This window comes from Podarcis tiliguerta (assembly GCF_965153285.1).
Source record: "Podarcis tiliguerta genome assembly, chromosome: 2".
Classification (NCBI taxonomy): domain Eukaryota; kingdom Metazoa; phylum Chordata; class Lepidosauria; order Squamata; family Lacertidae; genus Podarcis; species Podarcis tiliguerta.
The window spans coordinates 60,845,002-60,860,860 of NC_139535.1; the positions used below are offsets into that span (position 1 = coordinate 60,845,002).

The 15,859-nt window shown below is 46.8% G+C and overlaps 2 protein-coding genes across 3 annotated transcripts in view; both read left to right on the forward strand.

Moving 5' to 3' along the window:
- Nucleotides 1–3,250, forward strand: part of FAT2 (FAT atypical cadherin 2) — a 102,304-nt gene extending 99,054 nt beyond the window's left edge. For both annotated transcript variants that reach the window (XM_083422241.1, XM_083422242.1), the window contains exon 24: nt 1,367–3,250. In XM_083422241.1, the coding sequence (XP_083278367.1) occupies nt 1,367–1,890 (524 nt within the window). In that variant the 3' untranslated portion in view covers nt 1,891–3,250. The remainder of the gene's footprint in view (nt 1–1,366) is intronic.
- Nucleotides 3,251–6,330: 3,080 nt separating this feature from the next.
- Nucleotides 6,331–14,792, forward strand: LOC310669491 (melatonin receptor type 1A-like). The gene is made up of 3 exons (XM_083423677.1): nt 6,331–6,677; nt 7,601–9,406; nt 13,474–14,792. Exons 2-3 carry the CDS (start codon nt 9,217–9,219, stop codon nt 14,250–14,252), a joined length of 969 nt encoding a protein of 322 aa, XP_083279803.1. The 5' UTR covers nt 6,331–6,677; nt 7,601–9,216; the 3' UTR covers nt 14,253–14,792.
- The last annotated feature ends 1,067 nt before the right edge of the window (nt 14,793–15,859 follow it).

Below are 15,859 nucleotides of genomic sequence, written 5' to 3' on the forward strand. Positions count from 1 at the left end.
TTTTGTGGTCTTTCAAAAAAAATTGATTTTAATTTTTGAGAAGCTTTCCTCTCTGAACCCCTCAAGCACGGGAACTTAACGTTACCCTTAAAAGAAACAGAAGTGAGCTAGCAAGCCAGGCTACCTTCACATCCTTCATCAATGCAACACTTGAAGGTTAAAAAATCTTTGATTGGTAGGTTTTCCTTATCTCTCACACTAGTGCACAGATATCCCTCTGAGTAAAAGGATTTGGTGACCACTTTTATGACTATCACACCAAAGCAAGATTACCGCCGCCGCCACCCCACACACATAACCATTAGATGGGGAAATGGTCTGATCTTTGCTTTTGTATTTTCTGAAAAGAATGAGTGTGCAGTCAGCAAAACAACAAGAAGCCACTAGCTCAGATAGGAGACAAAAGTAATGTAGGCAAAATATTTGCTCCTTCCAGCCCCATGGTTTTGCTCTTGATCCCTGGAATCTTCATGCAGCCTTGTATGCCCTGCTGTTGAAATGTGTGGATCCTGATGTTCTGTCAGAAAGGGCATTTTCACACACCAAAAACAAGACTGGGTTGCCTACGATTCATTTCAATGCAGCACTATACTTGCCTGTCTATAAAAAGAGAGCAGCTTGGCAATCAATTTTTATTGGGGAAAATACTATGGCATTTATCAGCTTGAAGTTCCTTCCCCTGCAAGCAGAAGCTGCGTGCAAATAAGATGAAATCATATTTAAGCAGCTGTGTTTAATAAGGGAACTGCTAATTCAGGGGCAATAATATATCCAAGTTTATTACTGTGCAGAAGGAGTTAATTACTGTATATAGACAGAGTCGTGGGCAAGCTGAGCTCTGATGCAGTTCATGATGGAAATATTTCATGATTTTTCAGCCAAGTTTCAGTGTCAGAGGCTATCATGTCCATCAAACTGACTTGCTTTCACTTCTCACATAGCAGTCAAACAGGCCAGCTATGAGTCTCAAATGCCAGTAACAACATATTTCAGTAACAAAGTAATGTGATGGATGGATGTGCCATATTAAAGGGAAGGTTAATGAGATAACCAATCAGAATGGGAGAAAATATTGTGGTCCACCACTATTGCATTTTGGATAAGGGAGGATGGGATGACCACAGGCTTAGAAATGAAGAATGGTCACGTTTGATCCCAGAATTTTTTAATATATGGGAGGTATTGTGTTCCCCAATTGCTTCTCGGCCTTTTGGCTAAGATCTAGTGTGAAAGATTGTGTTCCCTTGGAAACAGCTCATTCTAACTTCTTAGGATGAAGGCTGATTCTAGACAGAAAGTGCAGAGATGGCTAGAAAAGCCTACACATTCCTTGGGAGGTATTAACATGCTTCTGATTTTCTTCTAGTGTACCCAGGAGAAACAACCTACTGGCCTCCAAGATACCAGCCAGCCGATCTCCAAGAGTACCATCAGTATGAGGTGATTCAAGGCCCTCTTCCACCTTCTCCGTGCCGTAGGCCTCCTCCTCCTTCTGTAGACTCAGATACAACAGGCCTTTATGGTGGCTTTCCTTTCCCGCTTGACCAAAGCAACAAGCGGGCCCCAATACCACCCCGCTACAGCAACCAGAATCTGGAAGACTTCTTACCTCCTGTTCCTGGAGAGCTACCTGCTTCCCAGTGCCAGAATGAATATACTGCCATTAGCTACTACCCTTCTCAGCGCGTAGAGAACGAGGGGCTGCCTTACCACCCAGACAGTGGGTACAAGAGAGTAAGCATGCGACTCAGTGTGGCCCAGCCATCCTACGCAGACTGCGAGGTGAGGCCTACGTCCACTATCAGAACTCAGCCAGTACCGCCTCCCAGTTACGAGGGTTCTGACATGGTGGAGAGTGACTATGGGAGCTGCGAGGAGGTGATGTTTTAGTGAGACTTGTGTTTGAAACGAGGAGGACTTCCAATTTCATCTGCACAATGAAGGAGAGGCAACTTTCTTTGGAGTATCCATTTCCCGGAACATCCGACTTCCTGTGGTATTCTAAGCAGCCTCATCCATGCACATAATTACACTGAAACTTAGTATTGGTGCCACAACCCTGGTCAACAACCACTTCTGCTTTGGAATGGATTTCAAATAGAGCTTGTTTGTTTTTTGAGCTGGGTTGTATCTGGAGAGCCAAAGAGAACACTGGCATCTTCTGAGCAATAGGGAGTCCTTCAGAAGTAGACCGAGAACTTCAACGCCATCTTCCAACCCCTTGCATGGACACGTTCTACACAGAACACCTTAGAATGCATTGTAACCAAAGAACAATGGGCACTTGTGGTTGTCAGTCGCCAAAGCAGCAGTAATCAGGGCTGAACTGATTGCTTATTGTAAAATATAAGGGAAACATTGGAGTGGCAGTGAGAAATCTCTTAGTGCTGCCTTTGGATCAAAGGTTTACATTAGGCGGAAAGCTCCCCGAGGAGAAAAGGAGGCGGGTGAGAATGGGCTGCCCTGCAGTTCTATGTCCCCTTGTTCCTTTCATAGAGAGGGGGACTCTACTGTCACATCCATTCATTCATTGGCCTGTCACCCTCGAGCCCCGAGAAAGAAAAGGGCCTGGGGAAGAAAAAGAAAGAGAACAGTTATATTTTTATAGGAGAAAGAGTTGCTGCCCAGAAAGGATCATCTCCTTATCTTAGGCCATAAATCGTCACTAGCACTAGAGGTCAAGTGAAAGTAATGAGTGCAGATGGCAGACTAGGAAAGGGCATAGAGGCAATGTGCCATATTTGTACCACTAGCCTTGTCTGTTACCTGTAAGCGGCATCCTCCACAAGAGCGCCATATTAACCAGATCAAGGAAGTCAAGGGTGGTGGCTGATGATCAGTCTATCTTCCTACAATTCCCATAATTTATGAGAGCCTGTGTTACTGCGTTGCTGCCCTGGGAAATGCTGAGTATGCTGGCTCCATCTGCATCACCTTTAGTACATGCCATGAATCATGGGCATGTATCTGTATATTTCCTCTCTCTCTCTCTCTCTCTCTATATATATATATAGATATACATATGGACATACTTGTGCAAGGTGATGTGTGTGAGAATGCGTGCGACTCTACTGACGGACAAACATGAGGAAAGAGAGCCCAAATTGGGTATGGAGTGGATTATTTAATACAAGGCTGGCCTGTACCTTTAATGCACTGTGCATCTTTAGTTAAATGAAATATTTCTCTGTGAGAGTTTATTATGGACATTTGTTTATCAAAAGCAATAAAGTGGACTTTTTTAAATGTGTTATTTGCAGATCAATTTGGGTTACTGGATAACTGTCCAGCAGCAAGCAATCAGCACAGATCACACTAAAGACAGGGCTATGAAATTTTTACCCAGACCTAACAAACTGCAGGAGCATTCCGCTCTACTGAGTCAGCTCAGTGGTAAGACACTGGCCTTGACCCCACTGTAATCGTAAGAAGATAAGAGCCCAGCTGGGTCAGGCCAAAGGCCCATCTAGTCCAGCATCCTGTTCTCACACTAGCCATCTAGATTCCTATGGGAAGCCCACAAGCACCCTCCCCACATGTGATCTCCAGCAGATGCTATTCAGAGACATCTTGCCTCTACCAGTGCTGGTAGAACACAGCCATCATGGCTCATAGCCATTGATTGGCTTATCCTCCAGGAATTTCTCACATCCAAATTTCAGGCCGTTTGTCAGACATAACAACTAATGGCCCCTAAATCTCACTGCACATCCCCGTTCACAACAGTTTGTTTGTTTATATTTATTTATTTATTTATTTATTTATTTATTTATTTATTTATTTATGCATGCGTCTGTCCAGTTCAATAGGGCTCAGATGTACACTGAGATGTAGCTGTGCCTCCACGTTGGTTAAATGCATTGAAACTGCTTGTGCACATGCATCATTGTCCAATTATTCTATTATGATATTTGAAAGCTTGAAAAGGCACCTGATGATTGGTACAATGCAGTGGCAAAAGTTTTTCTATCAGTAAGCAATCGGCAGACCTTACTGTAGGAAAAACTCTCCCACCTTCTCTTGTCTTAAGAAAATGGAAGTCCGCATCTCTTATCAGGCATTATTTATTTTTCCCAACATGGAAATAACCTCTAATGCAAGCTTGCTGACTACAAAGTCTTAACCACAACGAGTTTTTCATGTAGAAAAACCAAGTGATTGCAATGTAGCAACCGCTAGTTGTTGTTCTTATGGCATCCTTACCAACTATCTAGGGACGCAGGTGGCGCTGTGGGTTAAACCACAGAGCCTAGGACTTGCCGATCAGAAGGTTGGCAGTTCGAATCCATGTGACGGGATGAGCTCCCATTGCTCGGTCCCTGCTCCTGCCAGCCTAGCAGTTCGAAAGCTCGTCAAAGTGCAAGTAGATAAATAGGTACCGCTCCAGCGGGAAGGTAAACGGCGTTTCTGTGCACTGCTCTGGTTCGCCAGAAGCGGCTTAGTCATGCTGGCCACATGACCCGGAAGCTGTACGCCGGCTCCCTTGGCCAATAAAGCGAGATGAGCACCGCAACCCCAGAGTCGGTCATGACTGGACCTAATAGTCAGGGGTCCCTTTACCTTTACCTTACCAACTATTTGCTGCGGTGATTATTTATTATTCATTCTTTTGTATTAGGAAAAGACAATCACAGTGAAGTGAGGAACTTTCCTCCCCCTATGAGCTTATGTGTGGAAAAACTGGTCCAACTGGGGTTGTTGTTGCCTGATGCCAGAAAAAGAAATCGCCAAGTAATGTGGCAATTGTGTTCTTTCAAGGCATTTAAGTTGCTGCCATTAGAGAAAAAAGAGAGCACGTGGGAAGTTGCTTCTGTTGGTGTTTCCCTATGAGAATTATGAGCAAAAAAATAAACACTGGTAAATATTTATTAATAGCTTTTACATGTGTCCCACAGCAATATACAAACATACCACAAAACAGCTAAAAAACAGCAGAAGAACCAAACTATTATAGATTTTATATCTTTTATTTTGTATTGTTTTAAAACCTGAAGCGGAGACCTTTTCATCCAGATGGAAAAGTTCACTGAAACAAAAATAAATTTCTTATGTTTCCAGAAAATATGGATAGGGGGCACCTGTCATGTCTCCACAGGGATTCTGTGCCCCCCAAAATTGTGAGGCTCTCTGGGACAAGAATTCTAAACCAATAATCGGACTGTGCTAGCTTGTGCTTTCTAATCTCTGCAGGGTTTCCTCTTTGCCCCCCACCCCATCCCGTAAATTCCTCAAGTTAACCAAGGGAAGAAAGAAGGATTAGAAGTGACATTGAACCAGTTGCCAGCACTTGAGTGAGTCAGACACACTGTGAGATGTGCAGCTGCAAGTGAAAAGGGACATTTTAAGAAGGGAATGGCTTTGTCTAAGAAAATGGCATTGATGGAAGTAGCACCTCATTGCCCACTTTCCTCACACCCTGGTGTGCTGCAAATGTCTTTTCAGAGAGCGTTCGAGTTCAGTGGAGAAGCCTGCCTTGAAAAGAGCAGCCAGTGGTTTGTTATTTCTCCCCAGCCTTTTGGCCGACACAGACGGGGGAAATAAATTGCTATTTTAGAACAGCTTCTCTCTCCCTCCCTCCCTCCCTCCCCAGCCACTCTCTCTGACCTACTGCTTTGAATGTAAGAAACTGGGTTGCTTTGTGAGAGACGGGTGCCTTTTATCTGCTCCTAACTAGACGCCTCTGCACGCGTTCCAAGATTATAAAAGCAGGACCCAGGTGGCAAACTTGTGGAAACGAGGTCAAACCAAACTGTCTTCCTCCCTTTCTAGGGAAGTCTCCTTCGGTCTTGGATTCCCATCCATGGCCACTGAGCAAATCCCTGCTCCCTAAAGTTAGGGAATCATAGTGTTGTAAAGTTGGGAGAGACCATGAGGGTCATCTAATCCAACCCCCTTCAATGCAGGGATCTTTTGCCCAACGTGGGGCTTGAACCGACAAACCCTGAGACTAAAAGCCTCATGCTCTACCAGCTGTAAGGTAAAGGTAAAGGGACCCCTGATCATTAGGTCCACGCTGACTCTGGGGTTGAGGTGCTCATCTCACTTTATTGGCCGAGGGAGCTGGCGTACAGCTTCCAGGTCATGTGGCCAGCATGACTAGGCCGCTTCTGGCGAACCAGAGCAGCGCACGGAAACGCTGTTTACCTTCCCGCCAGAGTGGTACCTATTTATCTACTTGCACTTTGACATGCTTTCAAACTGCTAGGTTGGCAGGAGCAGGGACCGAGCAACGGGAGTTCACCCCGTCGTGGGGATTCGAACCACCAACCTTCTGATTGGCAAGTCCTAGGCTCTGTGGTTTAACCCACAGTGCCACTCACGTCCCTTTCTACCAACTGAGCTGTCCCCTTAAACTGCAATCCAATCAGCTTTACCATAGAGAAAAAGAAGCCTAGTGTCCATGTGCCTTTCTCATACTCCTTTGCTGCAAATGACTGCTGCTACTTCACAACCCACTTCAGTGAATACCGGTACTTACAGACTCCAGTGCCTACTCAGAGATCAGTCCTGCTGAGTAAATAAGCAGGTCTAAGATTACAGCCCCAGCTTGTTCATTTTACACATTCATTGCCTCAAGAAGCCCATGGTGACAAACAGCATGGATTAGCAGCCCTAATCAGAGTGGGACTGTGGGTGGACAATGGGTGTAAAGTGGTTTGTGTTAACCTAGGCAAGAGGTGAGAAAATGTATTAGTAGTAGCATTCTCCTAGTATTTTTATTTTATTACGGCCTCTCCAATGGGGTAGGTAGTGGGTGGGGATGAAATACACTAGCTCCAGATCCGGTGGTTAGGATTGCCCACTTAGCAACATCTAAAACAATTTGACTGCAGCAATAAATGCAACAAAATAGCCGGGAAACACTAAAAGGGCAGAGAGAAACGTGGCAACCATTAATCATGGAAATCAAACCACTTTAAAAAGGGAGAAACCATTTTGTGACCCCCCAAAAAAATCCTAAAAGGGAAGGTTTTAACTAACTTGGGGGTTTATTATGATTATTGTGCTTTATTGGTTCTAAAAACAACACGACACAAAGCAATCAACGGGGGGGCGGGGGGGATAAAATATTCATTCCAAACTTAATACTTATTGTATGTGATGTTTTGTGATCATGACCTCCGGTCATCCCATTGTGATTCCCAAGTTACATTCTTTAACTACACACTAAGCTTTACCTCTTCTAAGTTGTTTCGGTTACATTAATCTTGTAAACTACTCTTAATTCATGCATAAAGTCAATCCAGGCCTGTGAACAGATTTACTTTTTTACAATGTTCCCTCAGATAGACTCTGTATACCTCAAATTTTTGGTCAGTGACATCTTGGAATTTTGCTGATAACCTAGCTAGTTCTACATATTCTTGCATTTTTTTCTTCCAGTCTAATTTTGATGGGATAGCATCTCCTTTCATTAACTAACTTAGGTTAGGCCAACAAAATGGGGGAGTTCCAGAGCTGGGGTGAAGCCACTTAAGACCCTCTTCCTGGTGCCAGTTAGGAGGCATCTGCAAGAAACCTAGGAGAGCTTCTGATGATGATCTCAAAGGGCGGGCAAGGTTTATTTGTTTTCAAACATTTTCATTCCACTTTTTCATAGGCGCTTCAAAGAGGTTCAGAAATTAGAAGAATTCAAAGAAATTCAAAGAAAAGACTTGTGGGCTTCATGACATCCTCCCATTGGCATTCAGATGTTTTTGATGGAATTCGTAAATAGGAAGGAAAAGGTGGTAATTCATTGCAAAGAAAATACCCCACTAAATTGAGAATGTGTGCAGCCTTCGAACAACCAAAAGGGCTTGCTTTGAAGAGCCCCAGCCAGACATTCTCTCTGCCTCGCGGGCTGGAAGGAGTTAATAGCCCGAACTAGCGTCCGCAGGCAGCAACAAGTGCAGGGACAGCGACTATATAACCGCAGGAAGCGGGCTGCAGTCCATCATTGCCTCCGACGCGTCCAGAGCCGAGAGGAGGGTAGGAAAGAGACCTCCGAATCGTAGCCCCTTCGGGCCAAACCCGGGTCTGTTCTGGAGGGAGGAGAGAGAAAGAATTGATGGGGTGGTTCTCAAAGTAAGAGGGCAAAGAGTTGGCAACTTCGCCTCGCCGACGCCTTTCCCGCATCTCCAGAGAACTTTGCCCCTCCAGCGTGCGTCCCCTCCAGCCTGCCAGTGCGGCCGGCAGCGCGCAAGAAAGGGAAAGGGGCGGGTCGCAGGTATGAATGGGGGCAGATCCATACGAGGCGAGTTGGTCGGCGGTCGCAAGGTGCGTGCATGAAAAGAGCAGCTTCGGGGGAGAAACACAGCCGCGGGAACCTCGGAAGCTGCCTTCTGCAGTCAGAGCATCCGTCCCATGCAGCTGAATGTTTGTCTGCGCCGAGAGGCGGCTCGACGCCTCTCCGTGAATAGTCACGGCCCTACTTGGGCACGCTGGGGACTGAACCCCACACCTTCTGCATCAGGCAGGGGCAGGGCAGATGGTCGGTCCTTCCCGTGCGTGAGCGCGCCCTGAACTGAACTGGAAGTGTGGTCATAGCAGTTGCGGCGTGGCGAGGCTCCCTCGACGAGCCCACACTCTTCCTCCTCCTCCTCTCCAAGTGTCCCGCGATCATTCTCAGCTGCTCTCCCCGCTGCTCAGCCTCGCTTGCACGACTCTAAGGAGCCGGGAGATCTCGTTGGGCGCAGCAGCTTGTGGGCGATCCGTCCGCGGCTCATCAGAAAAGGCGAGACGGGATCTGGTGGAACGGAGCGCTCAGACGAAATCAGCCGCGAAGATTTCCCCGAGTCCTCCGCCCTTGCCTGGAGTCTTTGCCAAACCCCGGAGTTGTGAATTGGCCAGCAAGAGTCTTTCCAAAGAAGCCACCCGGCTGCCTGCGAGTCACCAGGATTTACCACGAGGTGAGAAGGAGGAGGAGTCCAGGCCATGCGCCTCTCTCCGCCGCGAGCAACTTCTCTGCAAAACTTCTGCAAGGCGGCGCGCAACGCTCTCCTCCGGCCGTAGCGTTTGCTGCGCCGGTTTCCAAAGGGGCCATGCAGCGTTGCTGGGCGCTGCCTTCGCACCCGGCTTTGGCAGGAGCCTGGGAAGCGTTGCCCTCGATCCCCGTGCGATGAGCTTCCTCCTCTCAAGCTGGGGGTCGCCCTCGATTGCCCTGCACGATCACCTCCCCCCGCCCGGAAATCGGAGGTGGTGGGCGCCCCCCACCCCAACCCCCGATAAGCGAGGATGGAAGAGGAAGGGTGGCTGCCGCGGAAGAATCAGTCTGCCCGCCTGGAAAGGGAAGAGGCGGGTCCCTATCCCGTTTGGGTGGCGGCCCTCCTTGCTGTCGTCCTCATTGTCACCATCGCCGTGGACATTCTGGGCAACCTGCTGGTGATCCTGTCCGTGTACAAGAACAAGAAGCTGAGGAAAGCAGGTAATGGCACTGCTGGCCAAAGGACACCTGTCCCCAGAGACAGCATCCCGCACCGCTCTCGTTCAGCCTCAGATGCTGCCATAACTGACCGGGGTTTGCCTGGGATGGGGTTGCCTGCGCATTCTTTAACCTGCCTGTAAAGAAGAATCTGCCCTCGTTGTTCCAAGTTCCCGTTTTCCACCGCCTGCCTGAGAAACTGCTGAGAGTCTTAGCTCCAGCAGAAGCAGAAAATCATGCTGTGTCTGCCCAGCAGGATCTCCAAGATAAATTTTCTTGTAGCACCAAATTAGATTCTGGAGAGGCATTTCTCCCCCACAGTTTATGATGAAATGCAGAAGAAGCCCAGTGCTGATATTTGTTTATTTTATTCAGGCATGCAGATATTTGCTGTCTGAGCAGGACCCTCCTTCGTCAGAAGAAGTGCAGGGTGCCACCTTGGGTTCATTCGAGGGCACCTGCTTTCTGAACAAACTCCCTTTCTAGGGTGCAGGTGGCATGTTTATTGAGCACTGTTTGCAGGGACATTAGATGACATGGGCGTAAACCTAGATCCACAAAAATGATTGAAAATCAATGAAAGAACTCAATTAACTGAGGTTGTGCCTGTCCCTCCCCTAGAGAAGCCTGCCTTCGTTAATGTCCTCTTTGGGGCAGGTATATTTCCCCCAAAAAGCTCAACAACTTGGGGGGGGGGGCATCTCTTAAAAAAAAGCTGAACAATTTTGGCTGCCTCCCCCCTAACACAAATCCTAGTTATGCCCATGCATCCAAACAAGTGTGTTAGCCACACTTTCCAGCACATTTCCCCTGCAACTTTCCTTATTGCAAAACACACACTGTCCAATCTTTTAGAAGAGAGTGTCCACAGTGCAAGAGCATAAAATCAACTTTAATTGTGCAGCCTGAATTAGCTGGTGCGTGATTGAATCTCACCCCAAAATAGCTAGATGGTTTGAAAGTGTCCTGGTTATTAAATACCATCATTCTAAATAGCAATTCTCTCTTTTGAAGACTAGAGAGATTTGCTTTGGAAAGATATTTTTAACACCCTCATACCATTTTAAACCATCAGACTTTGGGCTGATCCAGAAAGGTGGCATGCTTATGATCAGAGATGCCTTTGAGGACACCTCATTTTCTGAAAGATGTCCTGCTTTCTAGAAAACACAACTTGTAAATCAGGGGTTGGGACCCTGTGGCTGTCCAGTTGGCCATCCTGACCAGGGCCATCTTTAGCAGATGCAGTGCCAGGGTGCAAATATCCGCTCAGCGCCTCCAAATTACCATGGATGGGGGGGGCTGCGCACTGCCAGCCATGGGGTGTGTGCAACTCTCCCCCATGCCTCTGCAGGGATCGCTCTCCTCCCGCAGAGGCTTGGGAAGGAAGATGCAAGCCAGTCAGCCATATGGTTGATGGGGCGCAGCTGGCGGGCGTGCAGGGAAAGGGGAGGCCACCAGCAAAGCTGTGCAGTTCCCCCACTTGCTGGGGTGCCCCTGAGAGGCCGGCGCCCTGGCACAACGCACCACTAAGCCCTATGGGAAAGACGGCTTTGATCTTGGCTGGGGGTATCCAACAAGATCTGGCCATAGGCTTCCCTGTCCCTGATTCAAAATTGTCTGAAGTTGCCTTCAAAGTGATCTCCAAAACACAGAGACTCGGAATCAGCTACATGAAGGTAGGGCAAGTGCAGGGTGTTTTAGTGCAGCTTTGCATAATTTAATTTTACTCAATGTATATACCACTTAACTGCACGCATCTCTAAGCAGCATACAAGGGATAAAATACAGAAAAGATTAAAACTATAAAAGCAGACTTCAATTAACATGTCTGCTGGAATTTTTAGAAGACCTTAGTAGGTGCTGGAAGTTCAACAGGAAGGTGTCCTGTTTGACCTCAGTGGGAAGGGAGGTTGACAGAATTCCCATAATACTGAATTTGTGGTTGTGGGGCATGGTGGACTCAGTGGTGAATGAAGCAAGCACTGAAGGAATTTAAGGAGATAAGCTACAAGCAGTGGTAGAGGAAGCCTCTCAGGCACCTGGGACGGTGTGCATTGCACAGCATGGTACCCATAGGGGCTAGGGACAGAGCCCACCACACGGTGCTCATAGGGACAGGCAGAGGTGGAGCTAGTGGCGGCAGGGGGCATCCGGGGGGGGCACCGCCTGCGGCAATGTCACCCCCCCCCCTCAGAGATGGCACCTGGGGCGGACCACACGCACCTTGCTCCGCCTCTGGCTACAAGCCATAGCTTACTTGATAATTTCTGGGCTGCTTCACCTATATAGCTGTTGTCTGATAAATAAACATCACTAATCCCTCTTAATGCAAGATAACAGACCAGCCTGGTGTCCCTCTCCCCTCCTCAGATGCTGGGGACTACAACTCCCATCATTCCTGATCACCGACTATTCTGAATGGGGCTGTTGCAAATCCAAAACATCTAGAGGTCATCAGTTTGGAGAAGGCTGAACTAGATAAAATGGGACGGCCGCTGGTCTCACCACCTGGCTCAGAATGGCTGTCCTTTTTGTACTTACACGAAACCCCGTTGAGCAATAATATCTCAAGCACACTTCTGCACAAGTAGTTTGAATTCATTGCATGTTATCTTCAAGTAGAAAACACAGCTGAAGCTTTTGAGCCTGAGGATATGGCTGGCTCTGCCATGTCCACTTGCATTCTCTGCTTAGTTTTGCTTGTGCCTGACCCAGGGTGTCTGGAACAAACAGTCTTTCAGTCTATTGAAATGTTGCTGTGAGCAGCTTCAGCAAACAGCAGCTGCACTTCTGTTTGGGGATAAACATGTAGGGCTCTCTTGCTGGTTTTGTCCATCTGTAGACACTGCAAACAGCTTGCGTGCTTGCAGTGTTTCTAATATAAAGTAGCAAAAATAATGACACACTTCTTATAAATGCTTTGTAGACAAGGGGTGGTGGGAAAAACACAGAATTATAAGCTCTGGGGTTACTGCTGAGATCCATATCTGGAATAATAAATACACCTTCTCTGTCCTTGGGTCAATTAAACAGCAGGGCCATAAACAATAGTGAAACAGAACCAGGCATTCACAATTATTAGCATGGGTGACCACACTTCTGTTTCACTTTCCGCTTATACCAGAGGCCTATGATCTCAGTATTCAAAGTAAGTTATGAAATGGCAGAAACTCAAGTATACATCGTCTAAAACATTTTGATTAAGGGCTATTTCATTTAACCTGCAATTAAAATAAAACGGGCAAACCTGTTTAGGGAAGTTTTTAATGTTTGATGTTTTATTGTGTTTTTAATATTCTGTTGGGAGCCGCCCAGAGTGGCTGGGGAAACCCAGCCAGATGGATGGGATATAAATTATTATTATTATAAATAAATTCCAGAACATCAAGTGCACAAATGCCTTCCTCTTGTTTTTGTGCTGAGTGACAAGGACACAGGTGAAAGCAGGCCATTTTTTACTGAGTGGGTGGGCTGTTTACCCTCTGAGAGTCTTTAGAGCATGAGACTCTTAATCTCAGGGCTGTGGGTTCAAGCCTAACATTGGGCAAAAGATTCCTGCATCGCAACAGCTTGGACTAGATAATCCTCGTGGTCCCTTCCAACTCTGCAATCCTAGGAGCCAGCTCTCTGTTCCTGCATGACTCCTGCTGTCATGAAATTTAGTCCCTTTTTCTGCAGCGGAATGAAAACTCAAGCTACAGTCGTGCCTTGGATCTCAAACACCTTGGTTCCTGAACAAATCGGCTCCCGAACGATCGAAACCCGGAAGTGAGTGTTCCGGTTTTCGAACATTCTTTTGGAAGCCGAATGTCCAACATGGCTTCCGATTGACTGCAGCCAATCAGAAGCCGTGCTTTGGTTTCCAAACATTTTGGAAGTCGAACAGACTCACAGAACGGATTCTGTTCGACTTCCAAGTTACGACTGCATATCAAATATAGACAAGAAGCTTAAGGGTACAAGTATGCAGGCACCGGTAGTTTTTATTTAAAAAAGAACGTTGCTAATTGTTTATTAAGAATGGTTACTTTTCAAGTGCCTTTAACTGTTCAACTTTTGAATTCTAGGGAATGCCTTTGTGGTCAGCCTGGCTTTTGCAGACTTGCTGGTGGCTCTGTACCCCTACCCGCTGGCCCTGATCGCCATTTTCCACGACGAGTGGGTCATGGGCTACCTCCACTGCCAGGTCAGCGGGTTCCTGATGGGGATGAGCGTCATTGGCTCCATCTTCAACATCACCGGCATCGCCCTGAACCGCTACTGCTACATTTGCCACAGCCTGAAGTACGACAAGGTCTTCTCCCTCAGCAACACACTGGGCTACGTGGGGGGCGTTTGGGCCCTCACCTTGCTGGCCATCATGCCAAACCTCTTTGTCGACTCCCTCAGGTATGACCCGCGGGTGTACTCTTGCACTTTTGCCCAGTCCGTCAGCTCCCTTTACACCATTGCGGTGGTGGTGGTCCATTTCTTCCTGCCCATCGCCATCGTCAGCTTCTGCTACCTGAGGATCTGGGCCTTGGTGCTCCAGGTGCGGCGGCGAGTCAAGCCCGACGTCCGGCCCAAAATGAAGCCACACGACTTCCGGAACTTCCTCACCATGTTTATGGTCTTTGTGCTTTTCGCCATCTGTTGGGCGCCACTGAATTTTATTGGTTTTGTCGTGGCTCTGAAGCCAGCGCTGGAGCCTTCCATCCCTAAATGGCTCTTCACGGGCAGTTACTTCATGGCATACTTTAACAGCTGCTTAAACGCCGTGATTTATGGAGCCCTGAATCATAATTTCCGAAAGGAGTACAAGAAAATCATACTAACCCTTTGCCAGCTGGTTTGCAGAACTGACTGAAAGAAATCCGCCGAAGCTCAAATGGGTTGGAGAGGTTGGGTCTCGGATAGCAAAGTAATCTGCAAAAGAGTTGTTTGTTACTTGCCTGCAACAGGATACTCGATGATGGCTCACCGTGGCTTGTTCAATGAGGTTTGAGAGTAGCACTTGAGAGCTGTGTTGGCATAGCAAACATCAGTTTCCTTAGATCCTTCTCCCACCCACAACCTGCCCTGTTTTTCTTATCAGTAAAATCACCGTGGTGGCTGATAAGAGCTGAGCCAAATAATTCTTAGCAAATAATGCTTGTAATAATTTTGACCTGCTCTCCATACGGAACATCTCGCTGGTTTCTCCACTTGATTCTTAAAATCCCACAGCATTTGAGATGGTTTTTGAGAAGCTATCCAATATCTCGGCCTTTGTTGAACGAAGTTCAAGGACCTTGACTAAGAAAGAATTAAGACTGGTGCTTCCAGCAATCCTGGTGCAACAGGCTTTAAGAACATTTGCTGCTGAAACAACTCACATGGATACGGATCAGAATGCAATAAATCGTTTTTTAAAAAACAGAGGGTGACCTATCCAACAAGCTGAAAGACTGATGGTGAGAGGAGATGGTTATGGAAGTGTTTGAAGCCTTCTCTTGCCCTCTGACATATAAAATGCAACCCACTACTCTAAATGCATGTGTATTTCTTTCTGTAGCCTGCACTGGGCATTTCTATAAACACAAGAAATTTTGCTCTGAATGCTTTGAGTAGCCACACCTCTGATGTCGCAGGTGCAAACTAGTCCCAGCTCCCTGGTGTCCACTTACAAGGATGGAGCCTTGGTGTGCATATCTATATGTAGTCCCCAGGGGATGGGGCTAATTGACACATGTGACATGGAGGCTGTGGATGCTCTGGTCCCATCCCTGTACATTGGGGAAATGGGAGAGTAAGACTTGGATTGGACTAAGTCTTCTTGTGAATCTGCTTCCTCTTCTGGAAAAGCAAACAGCTGCATTTCCTCCTACCGCACAAGGGGCTTTGTCGTTTTTCAAAGAGTGTCAGTGTTCTGTTGAAATAGGGTTCGATTCAGTTCAGGGCTTACATAATTCACACTTTACGGAACAAGACAGAAACCAAAGCACTGCCATCTTTCAAAATTCGCATTCTCTGAATTTTGCAGTGCAGCTCTCCAGCCAAGCAATGTGCACAAAACTACATATACTAGGGTAAAGTGTGCACAGAAATGCACAGATTAGTGGATATAACATACAAAAATGTGTTTTATTAGGGAAAATCACACAAAAAAACAGATTACATTAGGGAATATTGCATGCAAACATTCATATTAGGAGAAATGCGGGTGAAGGATTCTTAAGGGGGAAAATCACAAAGGGATGCAAAAATATGGCTAATTTAAGACTGGAAATATGAGAAACTGAAACTGTCCTTCTGTGTGTGAAGAGAGCACGGCATTCCCTTCCAATACTAAAAGCCTGGAAGTTTCGCTGCCTTTATCTGTTATCCCCACACGTCACTAAAGAATAACAGAGAAAATGTTCTTTTGGCTCCCATCTTCCCTGCCTTCTCTTTAACTTCGCTTCCTGGGACACTTGCAGTATTTTTTTAAGGTAA

Bases quoted from the DNA above. Each gene is read 5' to 3' on its own strand.
- LOC310669491 (XM_083423677.1), top strand. From the start codon at position 9,217: ATGGAAGAGGAAGGGTGGCTGCCGCGGAAGAATCAGTCTGCCCGCCTG. The intron at 9,407-13,473 runs GTAATGGCACTG...TTTGAATTCTAG, and splicing joins CAAGAAGCTGAGGAAAGCAG to GGAATGCCTTTGTGGTCAGC.